The sequence below is a fragment of the Zootoca vivipara genome, chromosome 10 (assembly GCF_963506605.1).
Source record: "Zootoca vivipara chromosome 10, rZooViv1.1, whole genome shotgun sequence".
Classification (NCBI taxonomy): domain Eukaryota; kingdom Metazoa; phylum Chordata; class Lepidosauria; order Squamata; family Lacertidae; genus Zootoca; species Zootoca vivipara.
In genome coordinates this window covers 2,004,906-2,032,710 of record NC_083285.1, presented here as the reverse complement: position 1 = coordinate 2,032,710, position 27,805 = coordinate 2,004,906, and the positions used below count along the sequence as shown (strand labels likewise).

The window sequence follows — 27,805 nt, the reverse complement described above, 5'->3', positions numbered from 1 at the left end:
ACTAGTGGTTACCTGTATGTTTGTTCAAGCTGTTAAAATGTTTTAAAATGTGGTTTCTTTATTAAGATAATGAGACCATTTGCAAGTTCATTTAAATGACATTTTAAAAGAAGTGTTTAATTTCCGCCACACATTTGTATGCTGCAAAGAATGGTTACTTCATGTTTACAAAGTGACATATGCAAACTGCTGTGTTATATAATATTATATTCTGTACAATCCTATATGTTATTTCTGACACTGGCCAATACCAGCCAGCAGAAGCACAAGATTCTAATTCTGTTGCCTGCCGTATTTCCCATCCACTGACCAATTAGATGTTGTCATTCAGATCATCTATGAATGTTTCAAGCTTGTTTCTAAACTTATTTCATTTCATTTATTTTTGCTTATTGCATGTATACTCCAGTTTTTTCTCCAATGAGCTCAAGGTGGCATACATGCTTTCCTCCTCATTTAATCCTCACAACAATTCTCTGACGTAGCTCAGGCTGAATGGCAGCGACTAGTCCAAGGTCACCCAGTAAGCTCCATGGCTGAACGGGACTTTGAAACCTAGGTTCCACTCCGACAACTACACCACACTGGCTTGCAGTTGCACCCTGGGCTATAATATTGTTTCCCATTAATTCTGATTGAATATATTTCCACAGCACAGACATATAAAAACTAGTTGACCCGGCCATGCGTTGCTGTGGTTTTTTGGGGGGGGGAGGGGAGTATTGATGTCATTTGTGTTTTGAATGGTAATGGTTGCATAACTTGTTTTTGGTTAGTGTTTTGATGTAATATGCTTTTCTGGATGTATGAACCTTGTCCTTGGATTTGTTGTTTTAATTATTTTTGTTATTATTGTTTGCTGTGCCTGACTCAGGGTCCTTGTTTCCCAGGAAAGGGGGAGGATGTGTCCGTCCCCCCCTGGACTATGTGTTTTTTCCTCCCCCCCCTGTTGTGTCTCATTCCCGTGATTACTCCCATCCTGTAGCGACCCATGAGGTATCCCGTCCCCCCTCCCCCCACCCTGTGGCTCCCCCCACCCTACGTCAGCCCATGTGCTATTCGGGCCCCTCCTCCCCCCACCCTCCACCCAGGGCTCCACTCGGGATTGTATTTAGAGTAGAGGCCTAGTTTGTAGGCTGTAGAACTGAGGCCTAGTCTGTAAAGTGTAGCCGAGGCCTAGTCTGTAGGCTGTAAAGTAGAGCCGAGGCCTAGTCTGTCGGCCTTGGCTTGGGCTGGTACCGGTATTTAAATGCGAGCCGAGGCCTCCACCCTGTATCTCCATTCCTTGGCCCCGGCCTGACTCTGTGGGTTGTCTGGTAATGGCCGCCTTAGTGGTTTCAGTTGCTCGGTTGATGACATCATTATTTGGCGCTGCCCTTCAGAGATTCTGCTGCCCTTCAGATGATCTGCCTTTCTATTGGATGCTGCTGGAGTCTTCAGACCTTCTGCTGGTGATGTCTTATTTGGGCGCCACTTTTTTGTGTTTAATCATTATTTTAGGTGTGAAAGGTGTGGTTTTTTGGAAACAAAATTTACGCCAGATCCCTCCCTGGTGGGCAAGGTACACTTTGCCCTAATTTGATGCAATTTGGTTCAGCAGTTACGGTGCAAGGATGTTACCTCCGCGCACACAGTGTCTACATTTATATATATATAGATAGATAGGCATAGGTATAGATATATCCAGCTAAAGCTAAATATTTTTTCAGATATCTGCAAGAGCTGGTTTACAATAACTTTCCTGCAGATAAAAATGCTTGATCATACTTTTTTTTTATTTTTGCCTTGCTTGAAAAAACAGCCCTTGTTACTCATGAATAAGCTAAAGCTTGGAACCCTGCGCATAGAAAATGAGCAAAGAGGATCACAGCGATATGATGCTCAGGATAATTAAAGTGACAATCTTGCAGCAAAGGCTGGATCACAGCCAGCTCTGTTGTAGCTTCACCTACAATGATGGAGCAGTGTTTTGGGAGGGGAGGGGAGAGGACCTGGGGGTGGCAGTGACTGGGGAATTTGCTGCCCCTGCCCTGTGCCACTCTGTGAAGTGCTATTGCAACGAGGAGGGTGCAGTGGGTCCCCCCCCCCAAGCCATTGCTGCCGTGATGCATGGTTATCTTTATCCATTTAACTCCTTCAAATGTGCGTCTGTCATCACTGGAAGAGGCTCTAGTCTACACAGACTTCATTTTAATTGAATTATCCTGAGACCATAAAGACTCTGGATGGTTTAAGGCAATCTGGGCATTATTCTCGCTATGTTAACAGATTTCTCCTGGGTGCTTAACTTACCTTGTGGTGTTGCTTTTTATGTAACCTTCAGGATCAAGCATGAAAATATTGTTGCCCTGGAAGACATCTATGAGAGTCCAAACCACTTGTATCTGGTCATGCAACTGTAAGTACTGCTTATACTGCTTTTGTTTCTGTTAACCAAACAGAAATAGAAGGGCGACTTCGAATTCCAGGAAATCAGGTCAAGGGTCCAAATTGTGCTAGGATTAGGAGCATGTGGAAATCTTATGGTTCCCTTGCAATGTTGTAAATATGTTTTTATTGCTGTATCACTTCTTGTTTGCTGCCCTGGGCTCCTTTAGGAGGAGGAGTGGGATATACATTTAATTAATAAACAAATAACATTTTAGAAATCACTGCACCTCCAATATAATTTCCTTGACCTGGGGAATAAAGTTAAACTCTCTAAACAATTGCATACCCATCCAAGTTTGACTTCCTTAGATGAACCCCCCCCCCTTAGCTTTTGGAGCAGTAGAAGAATTCTTGCTTCTTGTGCCTTCTCTGGTGCTACCTTGAGTGGATATCTGCAGTGATATCCCCAAAGCACTGGAGCTCCCTGCACAGTTGTTGCCAGTGAATTGAAAATTATATTTCACCTAGCTGTTAGTTTCCTTCTGTTGTGAATTTTATTTTTAAATAATCTGCCCCCGTGGCCTGTGTGGTGTGCTTCTGTTAATCCACAATACCACAATGACAAGTGCAGTAATCCCTTGCAACAGACAGGAAATCGGCTCTCTGAAGCTAGCGGTAATCCTTACCTTTCTCCAGCATCAGTTTGAATAGGCAACCAGCCCACCACCACACAAACAGAGCTTTATGGCCTGATGGTAAGGGCCATAGGTGCCAACTCCCAGATTGAAAAATCCGGGATCGGCAGCTGTGTGGCACCGGAAGTCGCGCTGCGGCCATTTTGGAACTAGGCAGAGCAGCACTGGAGGTTGCTTCTACGCATGCTCTGCCCATTTTCAAAATGGCCGCAGTGCCAGAAATCGCTTCTGCGCATGTCCAGAGACTCCAGACATGCGCAGAAGGAGCCTCCCCGGGCCGGTAAGAATCTGGGGGATTTACGGGTTTTTTAAAAATCCGGGCTGCCAGCGGGAAACGGCTGGAAAAACAGGGGTTTCCCAGGGAATACGGGAGACTTGGCAGCTATGGTAATGGCTGGGAAGATCTTTTTACAGGGTGTGATCTGGTTGGCTTTTGATTGGGCAATAGTTGTTTATTTATCTGTTGATTTCCTTGGGCTCTGGCTGTCAATTTGCATCTTTTTGTCACAACTTGGTAGGTGGCCAGTGGGCAAGGAGGAGTCATACAGATAAGACAGAGAGTTTGGAAGGTAGCCCCTGAATTCAGAGGCAGATGGAGAGGTTAGGGCAGTCACTAGGCTGTCGGAGACTTAGGGATGGGATGTGCTCCTGCTATGGTATCAGTTTCTGGGCAGCATCTGCACCTGACTGGCACTGAGCTCACTTGAAGAGATTAGGGCAAGCTGGTCCTGCTAAAGACAGCTGAGTGCTGAGCTCACCCCTGAGATAGCCAGGCCAGGCCTTGGCCTTTAAGGGAACCACCTCAGTCATTGGCTGAAGTGCTTCTTAAAGTTCAGTATCACAACATCAAATAAAGTTGGTGCCAGTTTTATTCCACATCACTTCTTTTGACTCTTTATTGCCATATACAATAACTACAGTGCCTCTTTCCCATACCCAGAGCTAAGAAATGCCTGGGACTGAAGCACAGTCCCTGCTCTGAAACCTCCTCAAAAGTTCTCTTTTAGGAAATGCTGCTGCCAGCCTAATAACTATAATCAATTAAACATGCACCATTTCCTCAATTCAATCTAGGACAAAGTGTTCATGTGCAATTTCTTGTTTCCTTGGAAACCACGACCTGTTGACACAAAAGTCATATGATGTTAAAACTGGATACCTACTTTATTGCCTCACTGCCCAATTTGCCATTATGGTTGCTTTGCTTTGTTGTAGCTCATGAAGTTTATTTGCCATTTCCATGCTGCACAAAGCAAACATGGAATTTTTCACTTATGTTTAAGATACCACTTGTTTTTAGGTTCAAAATGCAGGGCATATAATACAAAGCTACTGTCTAAGGTTTATTTGCTGGTGGGGGTGGGTTTGAATAAAGATCTCAATACCTTTATACTTAGGCTTGTTTCACATAGTTTCCCCTGCACAAGAGAAGCCATGGTCTCTGCTTGCAGTGCTTACTCCAGTATTTTGGGAGGAGGCAGGGCTCAGGGAGGTCTCTTGCAATGACCCCCACCTAACCTGCAAGAGGAAGGCTGTGGAGGGCTCTCATAGTGCTTCAGTCTCAGCGAGTCTCCATTGCCTGAAGCCAACAATCCACCACCATCCCTTGGTCCGTGTGCACTCATGAACACACAAGGAAAGCCTAGTGTGAGTTGAACTGTGCATAGATTCAGCTGGCAGGAGTTTTGGCAGAACTGTCTCCAACCTGAATGTTGGAAGCCTCACAAAAGCCTCTGGGGTTTGATGACTGCAAAGCCCAGTGGGGTTTTGTGGCCCAAGCTCCCTCCATTCATACTATGTTACTGCCCTGTCCTGAGTCAGAACATTGGCCCCTCTAGCCCAGTGCTGCTGACTTTGACTTGTAGCGGCTCTCTAAGGTATCAGAAGCTTTACCAGCATCTGTTATCAAAAAAACTTTTATTGTAGTTGATTGACTTTCAGTAAGGGACTTCATACATGTAAAAGTGTATCCTCTGCCACTGAACTATTGCTAAGAGAAAGTTGCTCACTAGCAACACAATGCCACTCAAGCCTGATCTGGTGTCATGGACCAGTTGGACGCAGCCGAATGGTGAGAGGAACCAGCTGGGGAACCCCGAGGGAAAGAAGGCCCAGAACCCAGGGGGCGGTGGTGGGACAACAATGAGTGGCTAGAGGGAGGAAGTGTCAGAAGCTGAAGAGGTAACTGGGCTCAGTGAGAAAGGAGAGTCTGTGGCAGAGAGAAGTTCAGAGGCAGAAGCTGAAGCTGAAGCCAGAGAGGAGGATGAAGGCGGCCAAGAGGCAGAGATGGGTCAGGCTGTTGAAGAGGCACAGGTGTCTCTCCCTCCTGCTATAACCAGCTCCCCTCTGCCCTGGTTTCCAAGGCCAGGAAAGGCATGAAGCAGGAGGAGCAAACAGGCACAGTCTCTGATTGCTTCGGAACCCCCCCCCCCGAGAGGAGGAGACGTAGGAAACAGTGGGGAGGCGGGGACCTTCAGTCTTCGCAACTGCCTTATACGAGCAAGGCCTTCCAAAGAAGAGCTGCTGTGCTCATTAGGGCAAATCCACCTTTTCTTATAAAGAATTAACTTCACTTACTCCATGTGATTTACTGCTGGCTCGCTCCTGACACCCTGGTATTGCCCTATAGCAAGAGAACCATCATCTAGACTGGGACTACTATGGACTGCAAACATGCAGAGCACACATTGTATGGGAGAGCTATGTTCATAAGTGTCAGGGCGGTTGCTGGCTACCCTTGAGCAACGACACTCCAAACCATCTTGTCTTTAATGCTTTTATTGCGAAAGCTATTTACAATGCAAGAGCTTCATGGAAACATGTCTACTCAGTGATATCAGATTCTCCCAATGGCGCTTTTCGGCTCCTCCCCCAGCAGAGTAGTTTGGGGACCCCAAATCTCCTCCCCATGCCTCAGTTCTGGGGTGAATTTGAAAGGACGCCCCTCTGCTGTTTCCCCGCTGGAACTTTCTGCTGCCCCCCCCCCCCCCCCCGCTGATATCACAGGCTGCAGGTGCCTCTTGTATGCTGCCTGAGCCCCGGCCCTCTCCGCTCACTTCCTCCTTCCTTTCTCCTGTCCTTCCACTGCTGTCCAAGCCATTAGAGGAGCTGGATTTGATGGGGGGTGGCTGCTCCCTGTAAGCCCACCCCCTTACAATAAGCAAAATGCATTCTTTTCTTACTCCTGGAAGGGCACTCTCCTTTAGGGTCCTGGCTTTTCTACACAAAACATGTTAGATTTCATCATCTCAGATGCTTTAGCTACGGTATATAGTGTAATGCTGACAATAGCAACAAGACATGTTGCTATTCTTTTTGATAGCTGTATCAAAATGTGTAGTTTTATCAAAATCATGTTATTAAAGCAATTCTTCATGTTCAAATTTTAATAACAAGGGATCCTTCCAAGAGAGCAATTTTTGAAGGTTAAAATCAAGTCTTGTTTTTACAAGTATGTGGATAGCACACTCTCAGCTCCAACTCCCCATGAGGCTTATGTCAAGAAAAAACTCAGGCCACATAATGAAAAGATAACCCAGCAAAAGCAACATGGAAGATTTAGGATAGCATTTCCCCCACACTATTATGATTCTGTGTTTTTCCTTCCCTCTAAATGCAAATGATGCGTATAAGGCCAAGAAGCCCACTGCTGTGTTCATAATGTTGACACCGTGTAAAAACATTAAGAACGAAGCAACAGGCTACCCGCTGAGAGTGAAGGCAAATGATACACGAGGCATTTTGTTCCTTCCTCTGAGTTCTCCCTTTTGTCTGAGTACTTTACTGATTGGGAGAAAAGCAAAGTTCCACCAAAAATCATTGTGACTTTTGCCTCAATTATAGGATTTGCTTATGAGGAATCATTTGTTTTCTGGGTTTCAATGCAAATTATGCACTGCAGCTCACTAAAATTTCAATTTATTTTATGAGATGTTCTATATATGTGTAATGTACTGCAAGATTATTAATAAAGACGGGAAAAAATAATAATCTTAATCTCCCCACCCTAGGTGAGCCAATTGCCTGAGGTCAGGTGGTGCCGCAACAGGCAACAGGCTAGTTTCACACACACACACACACACACACACACACACACACACACACACACCCCTCCCTGTCCTCTATCCACACAAGCATTATCAGAATTCAAGGACACATTTTAGACAGGCAAGAGCACCCAAGAAGTGTTGAAAGCGGGACCAGTGGGGTGTGTGGCAGGGAGGTGTCCAGAAAGCCAGATGGACAGTCCTGGAGGACTGAGGTTGCCCACCCCTCATCTAAGGGCAAGAGGGGGCTAATATGGAGAGAAAAATACTCCATGGGCATAGCTGTCAAGTTCTCCCTTTTTTTAAAGGTCAATTCCCTTATGCTGAATAGGCTTCCTCGCGAGAAAAGGGAAAACTTGACAGCCAAGTCCATGGGGTATCCTGGGTAATTAAAAGGTAAGAGCCAACATGTTGAATCAAGTCCAGAAAGTAACTGTTCATCTTGGCTACTTGCTTATCTCGAGCACTGGTATTTTGGACCCATGTAGAATGCTGCCCATCAAAAGAACTAAAGTTATTTATTTCCACAGTTTAAACATTGGCAGCTTAAAGATGTGAAAAACTTTGGCTCTTGATTTGGGGCTGCTTTATGCATTACATTTTTGGGTGTTCACCTCAAATGATAAGAGTGCACTTAAAAGTGTAAATGTGACTGCATCATACATGTTTGCAAATACTGTACAGGCACCATAGAGGTAATTTTCACAGGTAGGCAGGATTGGGTTACTTGATTGGTCCGTGCATAATGTGTGAAATGACCCTAAGTAACATGGAGACTTGCTTCCAGCCTTTCTTTGGTGTTTACTAAGATCAGAACCATGAGCTGAGAAATAGGCAAACACTGCAGTTCATTACTCTTTACAAAAGCATATTGACAAAATGATCACATCTGTGAGAAAGCCACCTAAACCAGAGGAGTTAATTGTATGGTAGCTTAATGCATAAATATCAAAATTCTGGAGGGGACTTGCTCTCTATGTTTAGAGGACATGTTTTGGGTGAATGTAATTTTATCTGAAAACAGAAATGGGATATTTGGGATTATGCATTTATTTAAGTGCATCTCTTATGTGCTTGCATAAAAGATTGTGTGTAATTACCAAAAATTGCATAACAATGTCACGACATCAAGCCATGTAGTAAACTTCACTAGTAATTGGATGGAAAGAGAGAAGTAGACACTTAACCACCATTTTGGGCATCAGTCCTGTATCTGCTCTGAGCGGCTGCAGGGTGTGATGGGACTTGCTGTGACTTTGTTGTGCAAGCTGGTGAAAGGAAGAGAGCAGATATGGCTGAGGTGACACTGAAGATTTAAAGAAAGAGCATTGCCTGCATGCTGATCTGTTCTTATCTGCATTTCTCTGTGGTGACTGAGGGAATCATCTTTGAGAAATCCTTGGCTGATGTCGCTTGCCACAGAGTGACCATTTTGACAAACAGCTTTCTTGTCATGCTGCCTTTTGGCTTATGAAGCTGTCTGCCAGATGTTGTTAATTGTGATGGTGCTGGTGCTGGGCTTTCTCTCTCTCCCTCTGCCACTAAAAGAGCTAACCTAGCTTTAAGTGTTTGACTTACATTGTCATTTTATCATTCAACTCCCCAAAAGCATGGTTTTCTGTGATTGAACTTTTTGGAGGCACTTTAAAAAGATATTGTGCAGATGTTACAGAACAGGTTGTTGTTTTTTTAAAAAATAAACAACCTAACTTGGAAATTAATTCCTTCTTTCATATTGTTGTTGCACCAGACATAATACCCCTAAAGATGTTTTAGTTGTCAGCAAGATGACTGTAATTTGGTTGACTGGGTAGAGAAACAGAGGACAAGAGATATAGGCTGCTTGTACACTACCTTTAAAGCACATTCTAAATCTTTCCCCCCCTCAAAGAATTCTGGGCACTGTAGTTCACCTCTCACAGAGTTACAATTCCTAGAAACCCTTAGCAAACTACAACACTCATGATGTTTTGAGGGGGAAAATGTGCATGGAATGTGCTTTAAAGTATGGTGGGTACGCAGCCATAGGTGGAATTAGGGTGTAGACCACTGGTTCTTAGTGTTGCACACCACTCTGGTGTGGCAGGAGAGGATGGCGGGAAGATTAAAGGACAATCAATATAATATCTTACGTAACTACATAGTTTTATACACCAGTTAGAATCATAGAGCTGGAAGGGATCCTGAGAATCATCTAGTCCAATCCCCTGAAATGCAGTTGTCCCATATAGCCTGCAACCTTGGTGTTATCAGCACCATGCTGTAACCAGCAGGGCTATCCAGTGGCCGTGCTAACTTCCTGCCTAGGCCCAATGTACAGTTCTGGTTTTAAAGTCCTTCACAATCTAGGGCCTTCAAAGCCGTTCATGACCAAAAATCAGTATACTTGGAGGAGCAGCCTGTGGACTACCTGAGGTAAAGCAGGGACTGCTTAGGGCAGTGATGGGCAACCTTTTGAGCTTGGTGTGTCAAAATTCGCCAAAAAACCGAGCATAACTCGGGTGGTGTGTCACTTTGAGAAAAAACCAATAATTTCATGATATTTATAGTTTAAATAACAAAAATGTATGATTGTAATATTTAACTGTATTTAATAAACCAAAAAGTAATTATTTAACCAAACCAAACCAAACCACAAAACCCTTATTTATCACAAAGTGTCCACAGTTGTTGAGCTTTTTGGGGGGAACTGCTGACCAAAGTTTTGGAGGTTTTTTTGGGGTGTGTGTGCAAAGGTTGCTTTGCTTTTTTGGGGGGGGGGGGTGCCCCAAAGCTGCTGCGCTTTTTTGAGGGGGGGGAAGAGAACAGAAATAAATGACAAATGATACCTTCGCTGGAACTAACACGCAGCACCGACATAGTCTGCCAAAGCGCCAAAAAGACCAGCACAGAAAGGGGTTAAAAAACAAATGCTGTTACACCCAATCATAGTCTGCCAAAGCGCCAGGAAAAAACAGCACAGAAAGGTTTAAAAAACCAATCTCTGGCTACCAGCAACAACAGCAACTAAAAAGGATCTGGGTTTTAACAGCGGAGACAAGCTGTAGGAGGAGCGGGAGAACAAATTGGGGGGGGGGACAACAACAAGAAGAGCGCGAATGGGCCAGTGGGGCGCGTGCCAGCAGTGAGGGCTCTGCGTGTCACGTCTGACACGCGTGTCATAGGTTCGCCATCACTGGCTTAGGGAGAGCCCCCAGTCAGTGCCTGGCAAATGATTTCCTTTTCTCTCAAGCCCTTTAGACATATTTTTTGTCCAGCTGGTTGTTTTTAACATCTTGCTACTTGGGGGTTCCTGCATTTGTTCTAATTTGCTTTTTTATTTTCTTTTATGTAAATTGACTCACCTTGGGATTTTTTTTAATGGAAGGGCAGTATGAAAATATTTATCATACATGCATACATACATAGTAAAGGTAAAGGGACCCCTGACCATTAGGTCCAGTTGTGATCGACTCTGAGGTTGCGGTGCTCATCTTGCTTTACTGGCCGAGGGAGCCGGCATACAGCTTCCGGGTCATGTGGCCAGCATGACAAAGCCGCTTCTGGCGAACCAGAGCAGCGCATGGAAACGCCGTTTACCTTCCCGCTGGAGTGGTACCTATTTATCTACTTGCACTTTGACGTGCTTTCAAACTGCTAGGTTGGCAGGAGCTGGGACTGAGCAATGGGAGCTCACCCCGTCGTGGGGATTCGAACCGCCGACCTTCTGATTGGCAAGCCGTAGGCTCTGTGGTTTAGACCACAGCGCCACCTGCATCCCCACATATATACATAAGCAGAGAGCCAAATAAGTCCTACTCTGCTCAGGTGCATTAAAAGCAATAAACCTAAGTGCACCAATTTCAGTGGGTTTGCTCTGAGTATGTCCTTGTTGGCTATTGCCCATAAACCTAATTTCCACACTATAAAGGTGTCAAAGAAATTTCTACATTCCTCTGTATTTTGCCATACCAAGCAGCAGGAATTTGATTTATATCTTTGAGTGCTCATGTGGAATCTTTATTTGCAGTGTTCTGCTGTAATTATTTTACAGACTTTCAATAAATGTGTTCATACTTGTCTAACTTTACTTGCTGTGAATCTGGGTACTCAGTATCCTGTCTCCATCCATTCATGGCTGCATGCAGCTGCTATTTATCTTGGTGACTAAATAGTAAAATCCACAGTCCAATCCTACAGTGCAGTAAATGGTACAGGATGATTAGAAATGATTAAGTGGGGCCAAGATTTGGGAAAATCAATCCCAATACAAAAATGGGAGAATCTTTGGAAACGCGACTCAAACTTTACACCTAATTACGATTTGAAAGAAAATATTCTAAAAATGCTAAACAGATGGCACCTGACGCCACTAAAACTATCAAAAATTTATCCAGGGGTCAGTAATTTATGCTGGAGGTGTAATAAGGAAATTGGCTCATATATCCATATATGGTGGAATTGCAGCATAATCAAAGGATTTTGGGAAATGTTATACAAAGAATTAAAAAAAATATTGAAATATTCCATTAAGAAAAGTCCGGAAATGTTCCTTTTGGGAATGTTACCGGAGGATGTTAAACCTGAAGATAGGTGCATAATAAGTTATGCAGTTGCAGCCACTAGATTACTGGTTGCAAAAAATTGGAAAACTTCGGTAATTCCCAGCAGAGAGGACTGGCAAATCAAGGTATTACAATATTGTAGATTAGCGATAAGATATGAAGAACTCAAAGGAACAGATTCAGAGGCAATCATAAAAATATGGAAACCATTCACCAACTATATAAAAGATAAAGTGGAGAACCCAAACCTGATCTCAGATTCTTAAGGGTCCTATCATAGGTATAAGCATAATTGTAAATGGTTTATATTTATATGCTATTGATAATTTCTTTTTTTTTTCCATTTAAAAAGTAAACTTTATTGAATCATCTTTAAAAGCATGTACAATAAAATTATATGTTCACAAAATCCAAACAACAAATATGAAAATAAAACCACTTCCCAACTCTTAACGTGTCGCTTATTTCTCCTATTCACTATATTCTTGCGTTGTCATTTCTCCATTTATATCATATTAATATAAATCCCTTTCCTTTTCACTTGATTCTTTTAACAAAAAACCCCTATTCTCTTCTAACCTAAACAGACCCTTAACTCCGTTTGGATATTCTTCTTCCTAAAATATTCTTCCACATATTCCCACTTTTTAATCAATTTCTGTTTCGATACATTTCTAATTACGGCAGTCATTTTGTCAAGATTCATAAATTCAACTAGCTTTATCTGCCAATCTGCTACCCCTGGTGCCTCTTCTTTTTTCCAATTCTGACCTATCAATAATCGTGCTGCTGCACATCCATATAGAAAAATGTCTCTTCTATCCTTAGGGAGGTTTTCTGGAAGCAAACTTAATAAAAAATATTCCGGTTTTCTTTTAAAAGTAACTTTCACTATTTTTTTTAATTCCTCATAGACATCCCCCCAAAAATTTTTAATTTTTATGCAACCCCACCAGCAATGCATATAATCCCCTATCCTGTTACTGCACTTCCAACAATTTTTATCGGTATTTTTATATATTTTGGCAATCTTATCCGGAGTAAGGTGCCAACGATAAAGCATTTTCAGCATATTTTCTTTGATTCCTTCGCAGGCCGTGAATTTCATTGTTCTCTTAAACAAATTTTCCCATTGTACTTTATAGATTGGTTTGCCCAGATCCTGTGCCCATTTAATCATAACACACTTTATTTCCTCATCTTTTAATTCCCATTCCAAAAGATATTTATAAATTTTGGATAATAATTTGGTCTTATTGTCAATTATTAATTCCTGAATCTGTAATTCCTTTCGTGTAACATGATTGGTAGTATGTAATACCCTATATGTTTTCAGGGAGGAGCCCGGTACAGGTTGGGAAGTCATGAGGGAGGAGGGCTAGGGAGGGGGGAAAGTTGGGAGGTTTGGGGAGGGGAAAAGAATAACCACACGACAATGTATTGTTGATGTATATTACTTTTTAAATTATTTGTATATCTTTGAAACCAATAAAGATTAAGTTAAAAAAAAACAAGGAAGCCTCAGCCCCAAGGAGCTTACAGTGTAAAGCAACCAACCTTGTGCCCTCCAGAGCTCTGCTGGCTGGGGCTGATAAGAGGCGAGTTCACAACATCTGGAGGGCACCAGGTTGGCACACGCTGGTCAAAGGTTTGGGGAAATTGGGGCAGGTGAGAGAAGGAAGTTCTGCCTCTTTAGTTGGAGGTGGGGAGGCTGCTGTTTGCTTGGGTTCTACATATGGGCTTCCGATATGTCATCTGGTTTGCCTCTATGAGAATGGCATGCTGGGTTTGATGGGCCTTTGGCCTGATCCAGAAGGGCTCTTCTCATGTTCATTTGCTTTGTACGGGACGGTTGGGAGGAGTAGTGATTTAGGTGGGGAGAGGTATTTTGATTGTTTGGATTTGTTTTTGAAATATATTGGGCACCTCCCTACCGAGTCCAGAAAAGCAAGATAGGAATGTTAATTAAAAACAAACAAATTTATTTCAATCTCAGTCGCACCTCCTAAAATTCAAGGATAAAACATGGATCTGCCTCGTGGAGCTGTTGTAGGAATTCACCTTAATGAAAAGGGTGAAATGGAGCTAGATTTTAGCTAGATTTTGTTTTCAGTACTTCATTCTTCATAAGATGTTACAATTGGAACACACTGTTCTGTTTTGGAGCTTCATTAAGACCATTTTCTTCCTTGTATTTTTGGCACCATGGCAATTAATTCTTTCTGAAGATAAGAAACCAGCTGCATGTATTGGCACCAACTTAACTTCAAGTAATATGAAAACTGTCTCATTACGTTTCATCATTCTCATGTACGCAAGGCTGTCAATTTCACTTAGAAAGTAGCCCTAGATGGGGGACGCCCAATAGGATACTGCAGGGTCACAAAATACCACCAGAGGCTTCTTTCTTATACCCAATCCCTGTGTAATTTGCAATGTAGTTGCAATATTTCCATTCCAGCATAGGGCAGAGCTGAGTTTAGCCCACATGCCAAATAATGTTCAATTTACTTTCCTCTACCCAACTGTTAGGGTGTTTTAATATATAATGGCTCCTCTTCATCCTGGAGAGAAGTGACTAGTGGGGTGCCACAGGGTTCTGTCTTGGGCCCAGTCTTATTCAACATCTTCATCAATGACTTGCATGATGGGCTTGAGGGCATCCTGAGCAAGTTTGCAGATGACACCAAATTGGGAGGGGTGGCTAATACCCCAGAGGACAGGATCACACTTCAAAATGACCTTAACAGATTAGACAACTGGGCCAAAGCAAACAAGATGAATTTTAAAAGGGAGAAATGTAAAGTACTACACTTGGGCAAAAAAAAATTTAAAGGCACAAATACAGGATGGGTGACACCTGGCTTGAGAGCAGTACATGTGAAAAGGATCTAGGAGTCTTGGTAGACCACAAACTTGACATGAGTCAACAGTGTGATGCAGCAGCTAAAAAAGCCAATGCAATCCTGGGCTGCATCAATAGGAGTATAGCATGATCAATAGTACCACTGTATTCTGCGCTGCTCAGACCTCACCTGGAGTACTGTGTCCAATTCTGGGCACCACAGTTCAAGAAGGATACTGACAAGCTGGAACGTGTCCAGAGGAAGGCAACCAAAATGGTCAAAGGCCTGGAAACAATGCCTTATGAGGAACGGCTTAGGGAGCTGGGTATGTTTAACCTGGAGAAGAGAAGGTTAAGGGGTGATATGATAGCCATGTTCAAATATATAAAAAGATGTCATATAGAGGAGGGTGAAAGGTTGTTTTCTGCTTCTCCAGAGAAGTGGACACGGAGCAATGGATTCAAGCTACAAGAATGAAGATTCCACCTAAACATTAGGAAGAACTTCCTGACAGTAAGAGCTGTTCGGCAGTGGAATTTGCTGCCAAGGAATGTGGTGGAGTCTCCTTCTTTGGAGGTCTTTAAGCGGAGGCTTGACAGCCATCTGTCAGGAATGCTTGGGTGGTGTTTCCTGCTTGGCAGGGGGTTGGACTGGATGGCCCTTGTGGTCTCTTCCAACTCTATGATTCTATGATATTAAATCATTTGGATGGATTTATGTCCTGCTGATGGTTTCAAGAAGCTATGTGCAAAGCGCAAAACACCACATGTTGGGTTTTACACAGTGATGAGTAACTATGATAATTTATTTTAATCTGAAGACAGAAACTCCTTTTAGAACATGTAGGACTTGCCTGCTCATAATTGAGTCCTTTCCTGCCTAGCTATAATTTAGTATTAATGTGTGTGGTTGTGGCAGCACTGCCAAAGCTCACAGAATGAATGAAAAGAGTTCTGTTGCAAGGCTATGCTACATCCCTAAAAAAGTAAAATCGGAGCAGTTCCATGCTTTATATGAGAACCATGCTTGTCCGAAGAACAGCAGTGTTACACCCATGTTTCCCCCATGAAAAGTGCAGTTGGCTCATTGTTACCCAGCTTTGCAGCAGTATTTGTCATTTACATTTCATTTGTTTGCTGCAAGAAACACGATGCCAGAGTATCTGTGGCAAGCATGACATAAAGTACCACATTTTTCGCTCCATAAGATGTACCTAGTTTTTTAGAGGAGGAACGCCTCATTTTTTGAGGGATCAGCTCAAAGTTTTGCAGCTTCTTTTGAAAAGGGGAAAAGCCCCCTTTTTGAGGATCAGCTCAAAATTGTTGAGCTTACTTTGCAAAGGGGAAAATTCTGTTTTTATGGGGTTCAACTCACAGTTCTGCAGCTTCTTTAGGAAAGGAAAGGGAGCCGTTTCTACAGTTTCCAGACAGATCAGCCAGTCACATGTCGCTGGGGCAACAAACAGCCTCCTTCTGCAGAACATTCAACAATGGAGGCCTGGGCAAGGGGCTGGGGCCGGAAAGGGAGCCAGCAATTTACCTTCCCGTTGCAGCGGTACCTATTTATCTACTTGCACTTTGATGTGCTTTCGAACTGCTAGGTTGGCAGGTGCTGGGACCGACCTTTTGATCGGCAAGCCCTAGGCTGTGTGGTTTAACCCACAGCACCACCCGCATGTTTACACATAAGTAAATGAGCATAGGACTGTAACCCAAAACTCTTCATTATTCCCTCCCCCTAAAAACTCCTAGATGTGAATATAACACATATCACTCACATCTTCCTTGGCTCCTGGCATCATTTCAGTAGACATCTAAGATCCCTTTAATTACTTGACTATGTATTTCAAAAGACACATGTTTGGATTTACAAAGAGAATGACTGCATGGAAGAAGCAGATGATGGAAACCAACTTAATTTATAAGCTGAATCACCCAAAGTGCCGCATTTTCCCCTTGACTCCCTCACTTTCTGAGTTTGAAAATAGACACCATTGTTATTATAAGCCTTTGTGGCATCTTTATACCTAGCACAGCAATCTCTGCATTTTTTTCCAACTCTTTTTCTTCATCAGGCAAACATATTCTTTTGCGCTGAACCTAAATGCAGTGAGCAATCTTAATGAACTCTTCCTTTCAATTTGTTCATTATTTCCACATGATTTCTATTCCCAGATTGCAGTTCCATCCTTTTAGATGCAGTAGGTAGTTTCGAAAATGAGCTACTGACTTAAGGCAGCCAACCTTGCATGTCAGCTTTCAGAAATATGTATGGTCCATTTTTTTCCTGCATTAAAAAGCCGGCCACCCTTTGCCCCACTGTTCAGAATGGTAATTTCTTACTTTTTCAGATATAATCCCATTAAGCTAGGAATGAAAATTCATATTTTGAACTATGCGGAAAGATACACATGAAAGGCATACAGTGTTTGCTTGTCCAGTGTGGGGTTGCATCTGTTTCCAAAACAATTTTTTTTTGGGGGGGGGAAACTATTATGCCCCTATTCATTCCTGTAATAAATGAATGAAGATAGAGAAACAAATGAAAACTTTTTTTATTTCATTTCCTCCCATTTTTTATTTTGTTCCTCAAGAATGCTTTGATTGTGTTTCCTGCTTGGCAGGGGGTTGGACTGGATGGTCCTTGTGGTCTCTTCCAACTCTATGATTCTGTGATTCTATGATTCTATGTTTCACATAGGAGAGATTCCTGAAACTGACAAGAGGCATTGAATTGTTTAGCAAATTGATAAAAATTGATACATATAGTAAACATTCTGTAAGGACAGGGTATCCTGGAATTCTCTGAAAGTGACAGGACATGAAAACTGTCCAACTGGAAGCACAAAGCAATGGAAAGCTTACAGGAATGTCACCGTCCCCTTCTTTTATTGCTTGTAAAATGGGAAGCTTTTGTTCATTCTGTCTAACACTTGGCAGATCTTAGGGGCATAGAAGAACTGGAAATCTCATGCCATTTGGATGAAGCACTCAGTTATAGGCACCAATAGATGTTGTAATCAATGTAAGTAGAAACAACACAAATGGTCCAGCTCTCACTTCCATACAACAGCTGATAAGTAGGTGTTAATGCAAAGTCAGCATGTAGCACTTTGTGACATGTCTGAAGAGCCCTTCTAAGGCAGCGAAAAGAGGAGGAGAATGCATTGGAAGAAACCGCTAAGATGAATAGTCCCATCACCTCCTGGCAAATAGAAGGGGAAGAAATGGAGGCAGTGAGAAATTTTACTTTCTTAGGTTCCATGATCACTGCAGACGCCTGCTTCTTGGGAGAAAAGCAATGACAAACCTAGACAGCATCTTAAAAAGCAGAGACATCACCTTGCCGAAAAAGGTCTGTATAGTTAAAGCTATGGTTTTCCCAGTAGTGATGTATGGAAGTGAGAGCTGGACCATAAAGAAGGCTGATCGCCGAAGAATTGATGCTTTTGAATTATGGTGCTGGAGGAGACTCTTGAGAGTCCCATGGACTGCAAGAAGATCAAACCTATCCATTCTTAAGGAAATCAGCCCTGAGTGCTCCCTGGAAGGACAGATCGTGAAGCTGAGGCTCCAATACTTTGGCCACCTCATGAGAAGAGAAGAATCATTGGAAAAGACCCTGATGTTGGGAAAGATTGAGGGCACTAGGAGAAGGGGACGACAGAGGACAAGATGGTTGGACAGTGTTCTCGAAGCCACCAACATGAGTTTGACCAAACTGCGGGAGGCAGTGGAAGACAGGAGTGCCTGGCGTGCTATAGTCCATGGGGTCACGAAGAGTCGGACACGACTAAATGACTAAACAACAACAACATAGTTTAGTATCTGAAGTATCTGAAGTATTCAGTGTATCTGAAGAAGTGTGGATGCACACGAAAGCTCATACCAATGACAAACTTAGTTGGTCTCTAAGGTGCTACTGGAAGGAATTTTTTTGTTTTGTTTCGACTACGCCAGACCTACCTATAACTAAAACCATGTAAAGGTAAGGGTAAAGGGACCCCTGACCATTAGGTCCGGTCAAGACCAACTCTGGGATTGCGGCGCTCATCTCACGTTATTGGCCGAGGGAGCCGGCGTACAGTTTCCGGGTCATGTGGCCAGCATGACTAAGCCGCTTCTGGCGAACCAGAGCAGCACACGGAAATGCCGTTTACCTTCCCGCTTTAGTGCCGCATATAAACATGGGGAGACCTGATTAAAAGTTTAAAGATGTACAGCTATAAGCTGAAAATATAGGAAGGATGCAAACTTCAGTTATCTGCAAGGAAAATAAAATGTATTGGTGGAAATGGATGAAATCATAAGGAGAATTGCCGAGTCTCTTTTATCACAAGATCTTCTGTTGATATTGGTCATTATCTGTGAATTTTCCTGTGCAAACTCTTATCACCTTTAATCAACGTTATGGAAACTATGTTAACAACATATTCAAATATTGAAGACCTGACACACAAGCATATTGTTTAAGGATATTTGTTTCTCAATTCATAGAGTTATGTTTTCAGATAGAATCTAAATATCTTTTTCTCTCCATATACCCTGTTTCCCCTATTTTAAGACATAGTCATAAAATAAGCCGGAGCAGGATTTTTAAGCATTCAAGGAATATAAGCCATACCCCGAAAATAAGACATTGTGATAGGCGCAGCAGCAATGCCGGCTGCGGCAGGAGGAGGAGGAAAAAAATAAGACACCCCCTGAAAATAACCCATATGGAAAATTCCTGAAAACAATATTTTTTCTAAATTGGGAAGCACTTTATTTTAGAGTTAAAGTTGTAACTATTATTTGATGACTGGTGGCTGAAAACAACAATAGTGGACACAAGTAGATTTCTACTTAAAGACCTCAAATATTAAGCACAGAAGATTACAGCAGTGTTTTGGCTCCTCCTATGGGAAACGGTTGAGAAGTACAAATATATTTTTCATTTTTGAATGGGACTAATTAAAAGAGCAGATGGGGGAGTATTACTTCATATATCAACTAAAGCTCTAAAACATCACCTTAATTTATTAGAATAATAATAGTATGAATAACATTAGTTGGTTTTATACCCATAAATGTCCCACTTTGATATTTGACATCTATGTGGGTGACTTAGAGTCTTCTGTCTGAATGGCACAAAGCAATAATGTTCTGTATGGTATGGAATTGGGTTTCTCACCCGTGTTAATTTTCTGCATGTCAAGACTAGTTATGTGACATGGAATGAAAAGAGTGATATTTTGTATAGTTTGATCTTCTTGCAGTCCATGGGACTCTCAAGAGTCTCCTCCAGCACCATAATTCAAAAGCATCAATTCTTTGGCGATCAGCCTTCTTTATGGTCCAGCTCTCACTTCCATACATCACTACTATCTTGTAGCCTATCTTGATTTCAGCAAGGCCTTTGACAAGGTGCCCCATGATATTCTTGTAAAGAAGCTGGTAAAATGCGGGCTAGACAATGCTACCATTCAGTGGATTTGTAACTGGCTTACTGACCGAACCCAAAGGGTGCTCATCAATGGCTCCTCCTCATCCTGGAGAGTAGTGACTAGTGGGGTGCCACAGGGTTCTGTCTTGGGCCCAGTCTTGTTCAACATCTTTATCAATGACTTGGATGATGGGCTTGAGGGCATCCTGAGCAAGTTTGCAGATGACACCAAATTGGGAGGGGTGGCTAATACCCCAGACGACAGGATCACACTTCAAAATGACCTTAATAGATTAGACAACTGGGCCAAAGCAAACAAGATGTATTTTGTTATTGCTGTTCTCTTCTGACCTTTTCATTCCCATTGTTTTCCATTGTAATAGATAGAAATCAGCATCAATGTGAATGCATGTACTGTATTTTCTAGGAAATCATAGAATTATCGGACTGGAAGGAATCCAAAGGGTCATCTTGTCCAACCCCCTGCAATTATAGAATCACAGTTAAAGAATCAATATGAAAGCAATGTAGAACGAACAAGGAAGAATAATAGAAAAGGTCGTTCGTTTTAGTAAACAGAGGGAAATTCCAGTTCTCAGATCTGTTTTATAATCCTAATCTAGATCAACATGAATGTATGCATAAGAAATGGCTCAAGAAAGGATTCTATTTCTTTTAACTTTCCTGCCATGGTTTCTCTAACCTGTATTAACATTACCATGCCTTATGGTTTTTTCCAGTGTGTCCGGAGGTGAACTATTTGACCGGATCGTAGAGAAAGGATTTTACACTGAGAAAGATGCCAGCACTCTGATACGGCAGGTCTTAGATGCTGTGTATTATCTTCACAGAATGGGCATTGTTCACAGAGACCTCAAGGTAAGGTCCCGTATATACTCGAGTATAAGCCAACCCGAATATAAGCCGAGGCACCTAATTTAACCACAAAAAACTGGAAAACCTTACTGACTCGAGTATAAGCCCAGGGTGGGAAATGCCAACAGCGGCAAAGGCAGAGGAAGAGGAAGGAGCAGCCCGAAAGGGGCTTCTTTGGGGCGTCTGCTAGTGGAGTGGGTTGGTTGAACTATATGCTGTGTGAAGTACGGTACTTTTGTTTGTCAGTTCTGAACCTTCCAACATTCAACTTCATTGGATGTCCCTGAGCTTTAGTATTATGAGAGAAAAACTTTTATCTATCCACTTTCCTCTTTCTTCAATGGTTTTAAGCAGTGGGTGATGGCCATGTACCAGGGATGCTGTACTGATGGTCCTCCTGCCCCAGCAGTAGTCTTCCTCAAGGAGGATGGATTTTGAGGTGCCTTCCAACTCTATGATTCTATGAATAGCAGCAGCTGATGGGCAAGGGCAGCGCTGTGCACCTGGCTTCCTGACAGCAGCATCATTGCCATGTAATGGGCTGTTGCAGGTGCAGGGCAGGGTGGTGCTGAGGTGTGGTCAGTGTAGGCCTCCCGAAAATTGTGTACCCACTTTATTTTGAATTTAATTTAGAGAGGGAAATGCTGAGTGGTGGCAATTAACTGAAGAAAGGGAAATGATTTGGAGCAGGGTTTGGCTGGGATATTAATTGCAGGGTAACTTAATTAGAGAGGAACACTTTGGATGGTCCAGGAAGGGGTGCAAATGTATTGACAAACTTGCTTGGGATGGCAGGGGAAAAACAAAAAACAAAAACACCCTCACAGACAGCTGCCCGAAATCACTGAAGCAGTCAGAACTGATGTTTACTGGGGACGAGACGATTGTGTCAGCTATACAAACCTCATGTCAACCAGTCATGTCTGTTGTAATTCTGACGTGCGCCAAAGGAATGTTTACTGGGCAACCTTGCAGATGCTTAGTTTTAGGAACAGGACCGGCAGCCTGGATGGCACACATCACTGTTGCAACCTATACAATGTTTTACATGACCTGCTCAATACTGTGCCACAATATTATAATGTAGAGCCTAACAAAATGGAATGAATGCCATGCAAGTATCATTGGTAAAAACTCAGTGGTAAGATTTATTTAAGTATCCATGTGCCAATTCCCCTTTACAGTCTACAAATCTGTTCATGGCAATAACCTTTGTAAATGCATCACACGCTGATATAGCCCTAAACTCCTATCAACACAACCAATAACACATTCAGTCCTTTCCATTAGTTTAAATGGGTTTAATATAATGCAGGGGTGGCCAGCTCCTGAGAGACTGCGATCTACTTTCAGAATTAAAATCTGGCAGTGATCTACCCCCTTTTGGGGGGTGGGGAGGAGAGCCCCATTTTTTAGGGGTTCAGGTCAAAGTTGTGGAGCTTTTTTAGGGAGAAGAGTCCCATTTTATGGGGTTCAGCTCAACTTGTTGAGCTTTTTTAGGGAGGTTAAGAGCCCTGTTTTATTGGGGTTCAGGGAGGGAAATTCCATTTTGGGGGGTATCTGGGAAAATTTGAAGGGGGGGAAGGAAATTACTCGCTCATGATCTTGTCGTGTGTTAGTGAAGAGTTTGAAGGATGTTTACTGCTTCATTTGGAGCTGGGTATGTTTAGTCTGGAAAAGAGGAGACTGAGAGGAGATAGGATAGCCATCTTCAAATGTCTCGAGGGCTGTCACATGGAAGAGGGAACAAACTTGTTTCTCCTGCTCTGGAGGGTAGGACTCAAACCAATGGATTGAAGTTACAAGAAAGGAGATTCCGACTCAACATCAGGAAGAACTTACTGACAGTAAGAGCTGTTTGACAGTGGAACGGTCTCCCTCAAGAGTCTGGGGACTCTCCTTCCTTGGATGCTTTGAAGCAGAGGTTGGATGGCCATCTGTTAAAGATGCTTTAGCTGAGATTCCTGCATTGCAGGGGGTTGGACTAGATTACCCTTGGGGATCCCTTCCAACTCTACCATTCTATGATTCTATGACTGGATTTATAAAAAATATGTTATAGTTAAATAATAGTACTACCATGTTTTCCCGAAAATAAGCCAATGTCTTATATTTATTTTTCCTCAAGAAGACACCCTATGGCTTATTTTCAGGGGATGTCTTATTTTTATTAAACATTCAGTCTCGCCTCTTCCTTGGCACCCTCCAGAACTGCGCCTATCACTATGGCTTATTTTCAGGATATGGCTTATATTGTGCAAATGCTTAGAAATCCTGCTACGGCTTATTTTATGGGTATGTCTTATTTTCAGGGAAACAGGGTAGCAGTAACTGAAATATGAACAGCTTATGGAAAAGGGTAAATGAAAAAATAATTGATGATAAAATGTTAAACTATTTTAAGTAAAGGATTGGGAAGTAGAACAAAGTATTTGCCATGATGCAGCAAGAAGGGAAGGGAAACACCGCAGAAACAGGGTGGGAAGTCAACTTTAAATTTGTATTAAATTGTATTAATTGGATGTAAATTTGTTAATTTGTTTGAAAACTAATGAAAATTAACAGGCAAAAAAGAACTATCTTATGAATTTCACTTCATGGTGCCATGCCATCATACAATATGTCCCCTTTCTACCGCCCTGCAATAGTGGCTGGCAATTCCATGGGGTTTGGATCCATATTAAATTAGTTTCACTTTGTACTATTCATTGAATCAGTGGGACTTAAGTCATGACTAAATTGCCCCATTGATTTGAATGGGACTGAAATCAACAGATGTCTGCATCCAATCCATGATGTCTTTGGTACTTCCACTACAGGGATGCTCATTTGGTATCTGGCTTCTTTTTGGTGCCAGGAGAATAAAATACACCTTTTAATCCAATCAGTTTTGATTTATGCTGGAATCTTAGCTGTTCAGTTTGTATTGTTGTTTTAGTTTATTGTGTAACTGCAATTTAAATGTTTAAGTAAGCCACTTTGGGAGCTAAAGCATACAATAATGAGTCTAGTGAATGAATGAGATACAGTAATATTATGGAACGGCTTGGGGAGAACTAAGCATGACTCAGTGTCATACATAATGTGAAACTGCAGAAGGCTCTCTCTTATCTGCACATGGAGCGATACCTCTGTGGCTGCAGATGCAGGCAACTTTAAGAGACTTTTAGCATTTCCCTGGATGTTCATGGGGAAACCTTCCCATCCTCCATCATGACCTTCCATGGTTATTTATGATTGTAGCTGTTTGTGCCATAGCAACTAGTACTATAAAAATTTGGGACACTATTGGCAGGAGTTCATGCCTGTTGGGAATAAAAGGAATGTGAGGAGAAGTTGGGCTGTTAGTAATTTTACATGTCCTGTTTGTTAGACTGTTAGTTCAATTCAGCTCAAGAATTAGTTGCTTAGTATCTTCTTTGCAAACCCAGGCTTATCCTAAAATAATGTGATTTGCAGGAAATAGCTTATAAGAATTATTCTGGACACAGAAGCTCTGAAGAGCAAACTCAAGTAATTCAGACAATGGTCTGGATAAGTTATTTTAAATCTTCTACACTTTGTACCTAAAGGAATTCCTTGCTATGTTTTTTAAACAGCTTAAGCTTATTAGCAACACATGCCAAGAGAACTATGAAATGTGACTCAAAGAAGGAGCATAAAAAGGAATAAATTAGCAAATTACTTGGGAGTTTATATAAGGACCCAATAATTCTGAGAATGCTGTGGCTGCATCCACAGACACCTGAATCCACCCGTTAGAGATGCCTGCCTAACTTAGGCTGCAAGGCAAAGTTTTGAATTCTATCATAATATGATGAACGCCTTAAATGGTGGTGCAACTCTTTACACCAGCTTTGGGTTTTGACCAGGGAATGCAGCAGTATTAAATCATTCCATCTGTTTCTTGTCATTTCTTGGAATCTTCTGGCTGGAATATATATTGGGTTTATAAAAGGAATATGTTAAGTTATGGTAGGAATTTGTACCACTTTCTTGGCAACCCTGTCCCTAATATTATTGGAAATGCTGGCCACCTCTCTGTGCATGAATTGAAATATGTTCCAAGGCCTAATCCTGCAATGTAGCTTCCAGGAACACACCAAGTTCATTAAACGGAGGCTGCACAGTGTCTGACCAAAGAAATGCACCCAAAACAGTGGTGATATAGCAGCCACAGAATGAAAATCAAAATTCTCCCAAGGGTTTGTGTTAAGGAAATGATTCATTGGATGTTAATGAATTATTAAAGTTACACACTTCATAGCAGATCAGCCTTTGGTGGGTTTGATGTTGATCTGAAGCCAGCTGTCCATGAATATAACTGCCTGGCCATTTAATGGGAGGGAGGGGGGGGAGGGAGGGAGGGAGAGAGAGAGAGAGAGAGAGAGAGAGAGAGAGAGAGAGAGAGAAGCACCTCTGCTCCACCAAACACTTTCAGTCCCCATTTTTATTAGTTCAGGTACTCAGCATCCTTTTCAATCACTTGAACACAAATGAATATAGGGATACAATTTTATTGAATACAACAAATTATTTTTGCTTCATTAGCCATACCTTTGCCTCCATGGGTGTTTCTGCCTGTGTAAATCATAGAATCATAGAATCATAGAATCATAGAGTTGGAAGAGACCACAAGGGCCATCCAGTCCAACCCCCTGCCAAGCAGGAAACACCATCAAAGCATTCCTGACAGATGGCTGTCAAGCCTCTGCTTAAAGACCTCCAAAGAAGGAGACTCCACCACACTCATTGGCAGCAAATTCCACTGCCGAACAGCTCTTACTGTCAGGAAGTTCTTCCTAATGTTTAGGTGGAATTTTCTTTCTTGTAGTTTGAATCCGTTGCTCCGTGTCCGCTTCTCTGGAGCAGCAGAAAACAATCTTTCTCCCTCCTCTATATGACATCCTTTTATATATTTGAACATGGTTATCATATCACCCCTTAACCTTCTCTTCTCCAGGCTAAACATACCCAGCTCCCTAAGCCGTTCCTCATAAGGCATCGTTTCCAGGCCTTTGACCATTTTGGTTGCCCTCTTCTGGACACGTTCCAGCTTATCAGTATCCTTCTTGAACTGTGGTGCCCAGAACTGGACACAGTACTCCAGGTGAGGTCTGACCAGAGCAGAATACAGTGGTACTATTACTTCCCTTGATCTAGATGCTATACTCCTATTGATGCAGCCCAGAATTGCATTGGCTTTTTTAGCTGCTGCATCACACTGCTGACTCATGTCAAGTTTGTGGTCTACCAAGACTCCTAGATCCTTTTCACATGTACTGCTCTCAAGCCAGGTGTCTCCCATCCTGTATTTGTGCCTTTCATTTTTTTTGCCCAAGTGTAGTACTTTACATTTCTCCTTGTTAAAATTCATCTTGTTTGCTTTGGCCCAGTTGTCTAATCTGTTAAGGTCATTCTGAAGTGTGATCCTGTCCTCTGGGGTGTTAGCCACCCCTCCCAATTTGGTGTCATCTGCAAACTTGCTCAGGATGCCCTCAAGCCCATCATCCAAGTCATTGATAAAGATGTTGAACAAGACTGGGCCCAAGACAGAACCCTGTGGCACCCCACTAGTCACTACTCTTCAGGATGTTTCTCTCAAGTAGTTTGTCTGTGTTTCTGTACCATGCTACTGAAGCCTGCCTCTGTATGATGCCTCAAGAGGCTGCACAGAAACCATCTTGAGGTGAATTCAGTGTTTGTGAAGTGTACCTGGTTGCCTTTTTAAGCCAGAGGTCTGGCTGCAACTCAGCACTTGCAGTTGTCCCCAGCCTTCAGTCTGGTCCCGAAAGGGGGGGGGCAGGCTCCAATACTTCGAAATAAATCAAAGATTTAATGAGGACAAAAAATTGGGTATTGCTAAAGAAAAGTCTAAATTTGAAAAAATCTTAATGAATAAAGAGGGGAAATATATCTCACAAATATACGATCTACTGCTTGAGTGGGACCTTATAGAAGAACAAACCAAATCATCAATGGTGAGATGGGCCCAAGACTTTGGGTATAACATCCTCATGGAGCAATGGGAGAGGCTGTGGAGACAGGATATGAAGTTTACCGCCTGTTACAATCTAAAAGAAAACATCTTAAAAATGATGTACAGGTGGTATCAAACACCAGACAGATTAGCCAAAATATACAAAAACCAATCAGATAAATGCTGGAGGTGTGGAACAGAAACAGGTACACAAATACATATGTGGTGGAAATGTCCCATGATAAACAAGTATTGGAGTGTGATCTATGAGGAACTCAAGAAAATGATAAAAACAACATTTAAAAAGAAACCAGAGGTTTTCTTATTGAATATAATTCCTGAAAATGTAAAAAGCGCTAACAGAACGTTGATGATGTACGGAATAGTGGCGGCAAGAATTCTGTTAGCGAGAATTTGGAAAAGCAATAACGTACCCAGCAAACCTGAGTGGCAACTGTTAATGAAAGAATATGCACAGCTTGCAAAATTTACAGGAAGAATTAGAGGACAGACGAAACAAAAAATTAAAAAGGAATGGAGGTTATTTTATGAATACTTAGAATCAAATTAAATAATTAAGCCAACCAGCAGAGCGTACCTGAGCCCAAAATAGAATATTTGAGGAATAATGATGTAAACAAATTAGGAATCGTGCCATGAAATAGAATGTAATTTATGAGGTACAGAGAGGTAACTGGAAGTCAAACCTCGATTTTCCTTTTTCTTTTTTCTTTTTTTCTTTTTTCTTTTTAATTTTCCCCTTTGTTTATCTTTATCTTTTCCTCGTCTTCTCTGAGTTTGTTAGACGAGGTATATGTCTTTACTTGTTTGTATTTCTTTACTGTGACTTATTGTTTTTGTAATATTGTTGTGCATTGTGATTTTTAAATGGAAACTAATAAAATTCTTTTTTAAAAATTAAAAAAAGAGGGGGGGGGCAATGTTGTCTATGGCACTGTTGTAACATGAAGTTGCTTCCTTGCAACCAGACCTAGATGTTTTCTCTCTAGGAGTCCTTGGTTGA

At 42.1% G+C, this 27,805-nt stretch overlaps 1 protein-coding gene across 4 annotated transcripts in view; it reads left to right on the top strand.

Annotated features, from left to right (window-relative positions):
* CAMK1D (calcium/calmodulin dependent protein kinase ID) overlaps positions 1-27,805 on the top strand; it is a 163,240-nt gene that overhangs the window by 102,485 nt on the left and 32,950 nt on the right. For all 4 annotated transcript variants that reach the window (XM_060279482.1, XM_035127659.2, XM_060279483.1 and 1 more), the window contains 2 exons: positions 2,324-2,398; positions 20,666-20,804. In XM_060279482.1, the coding sequence (XP_060135465.1) occupies positions 2,324-2,398; positions 20,666-20,804 (214 nt within the window). The remainder of the gene's footprint in view (positions 1-2,323; positions 2,399-20,665; positions 20,805-27,805) is intronic.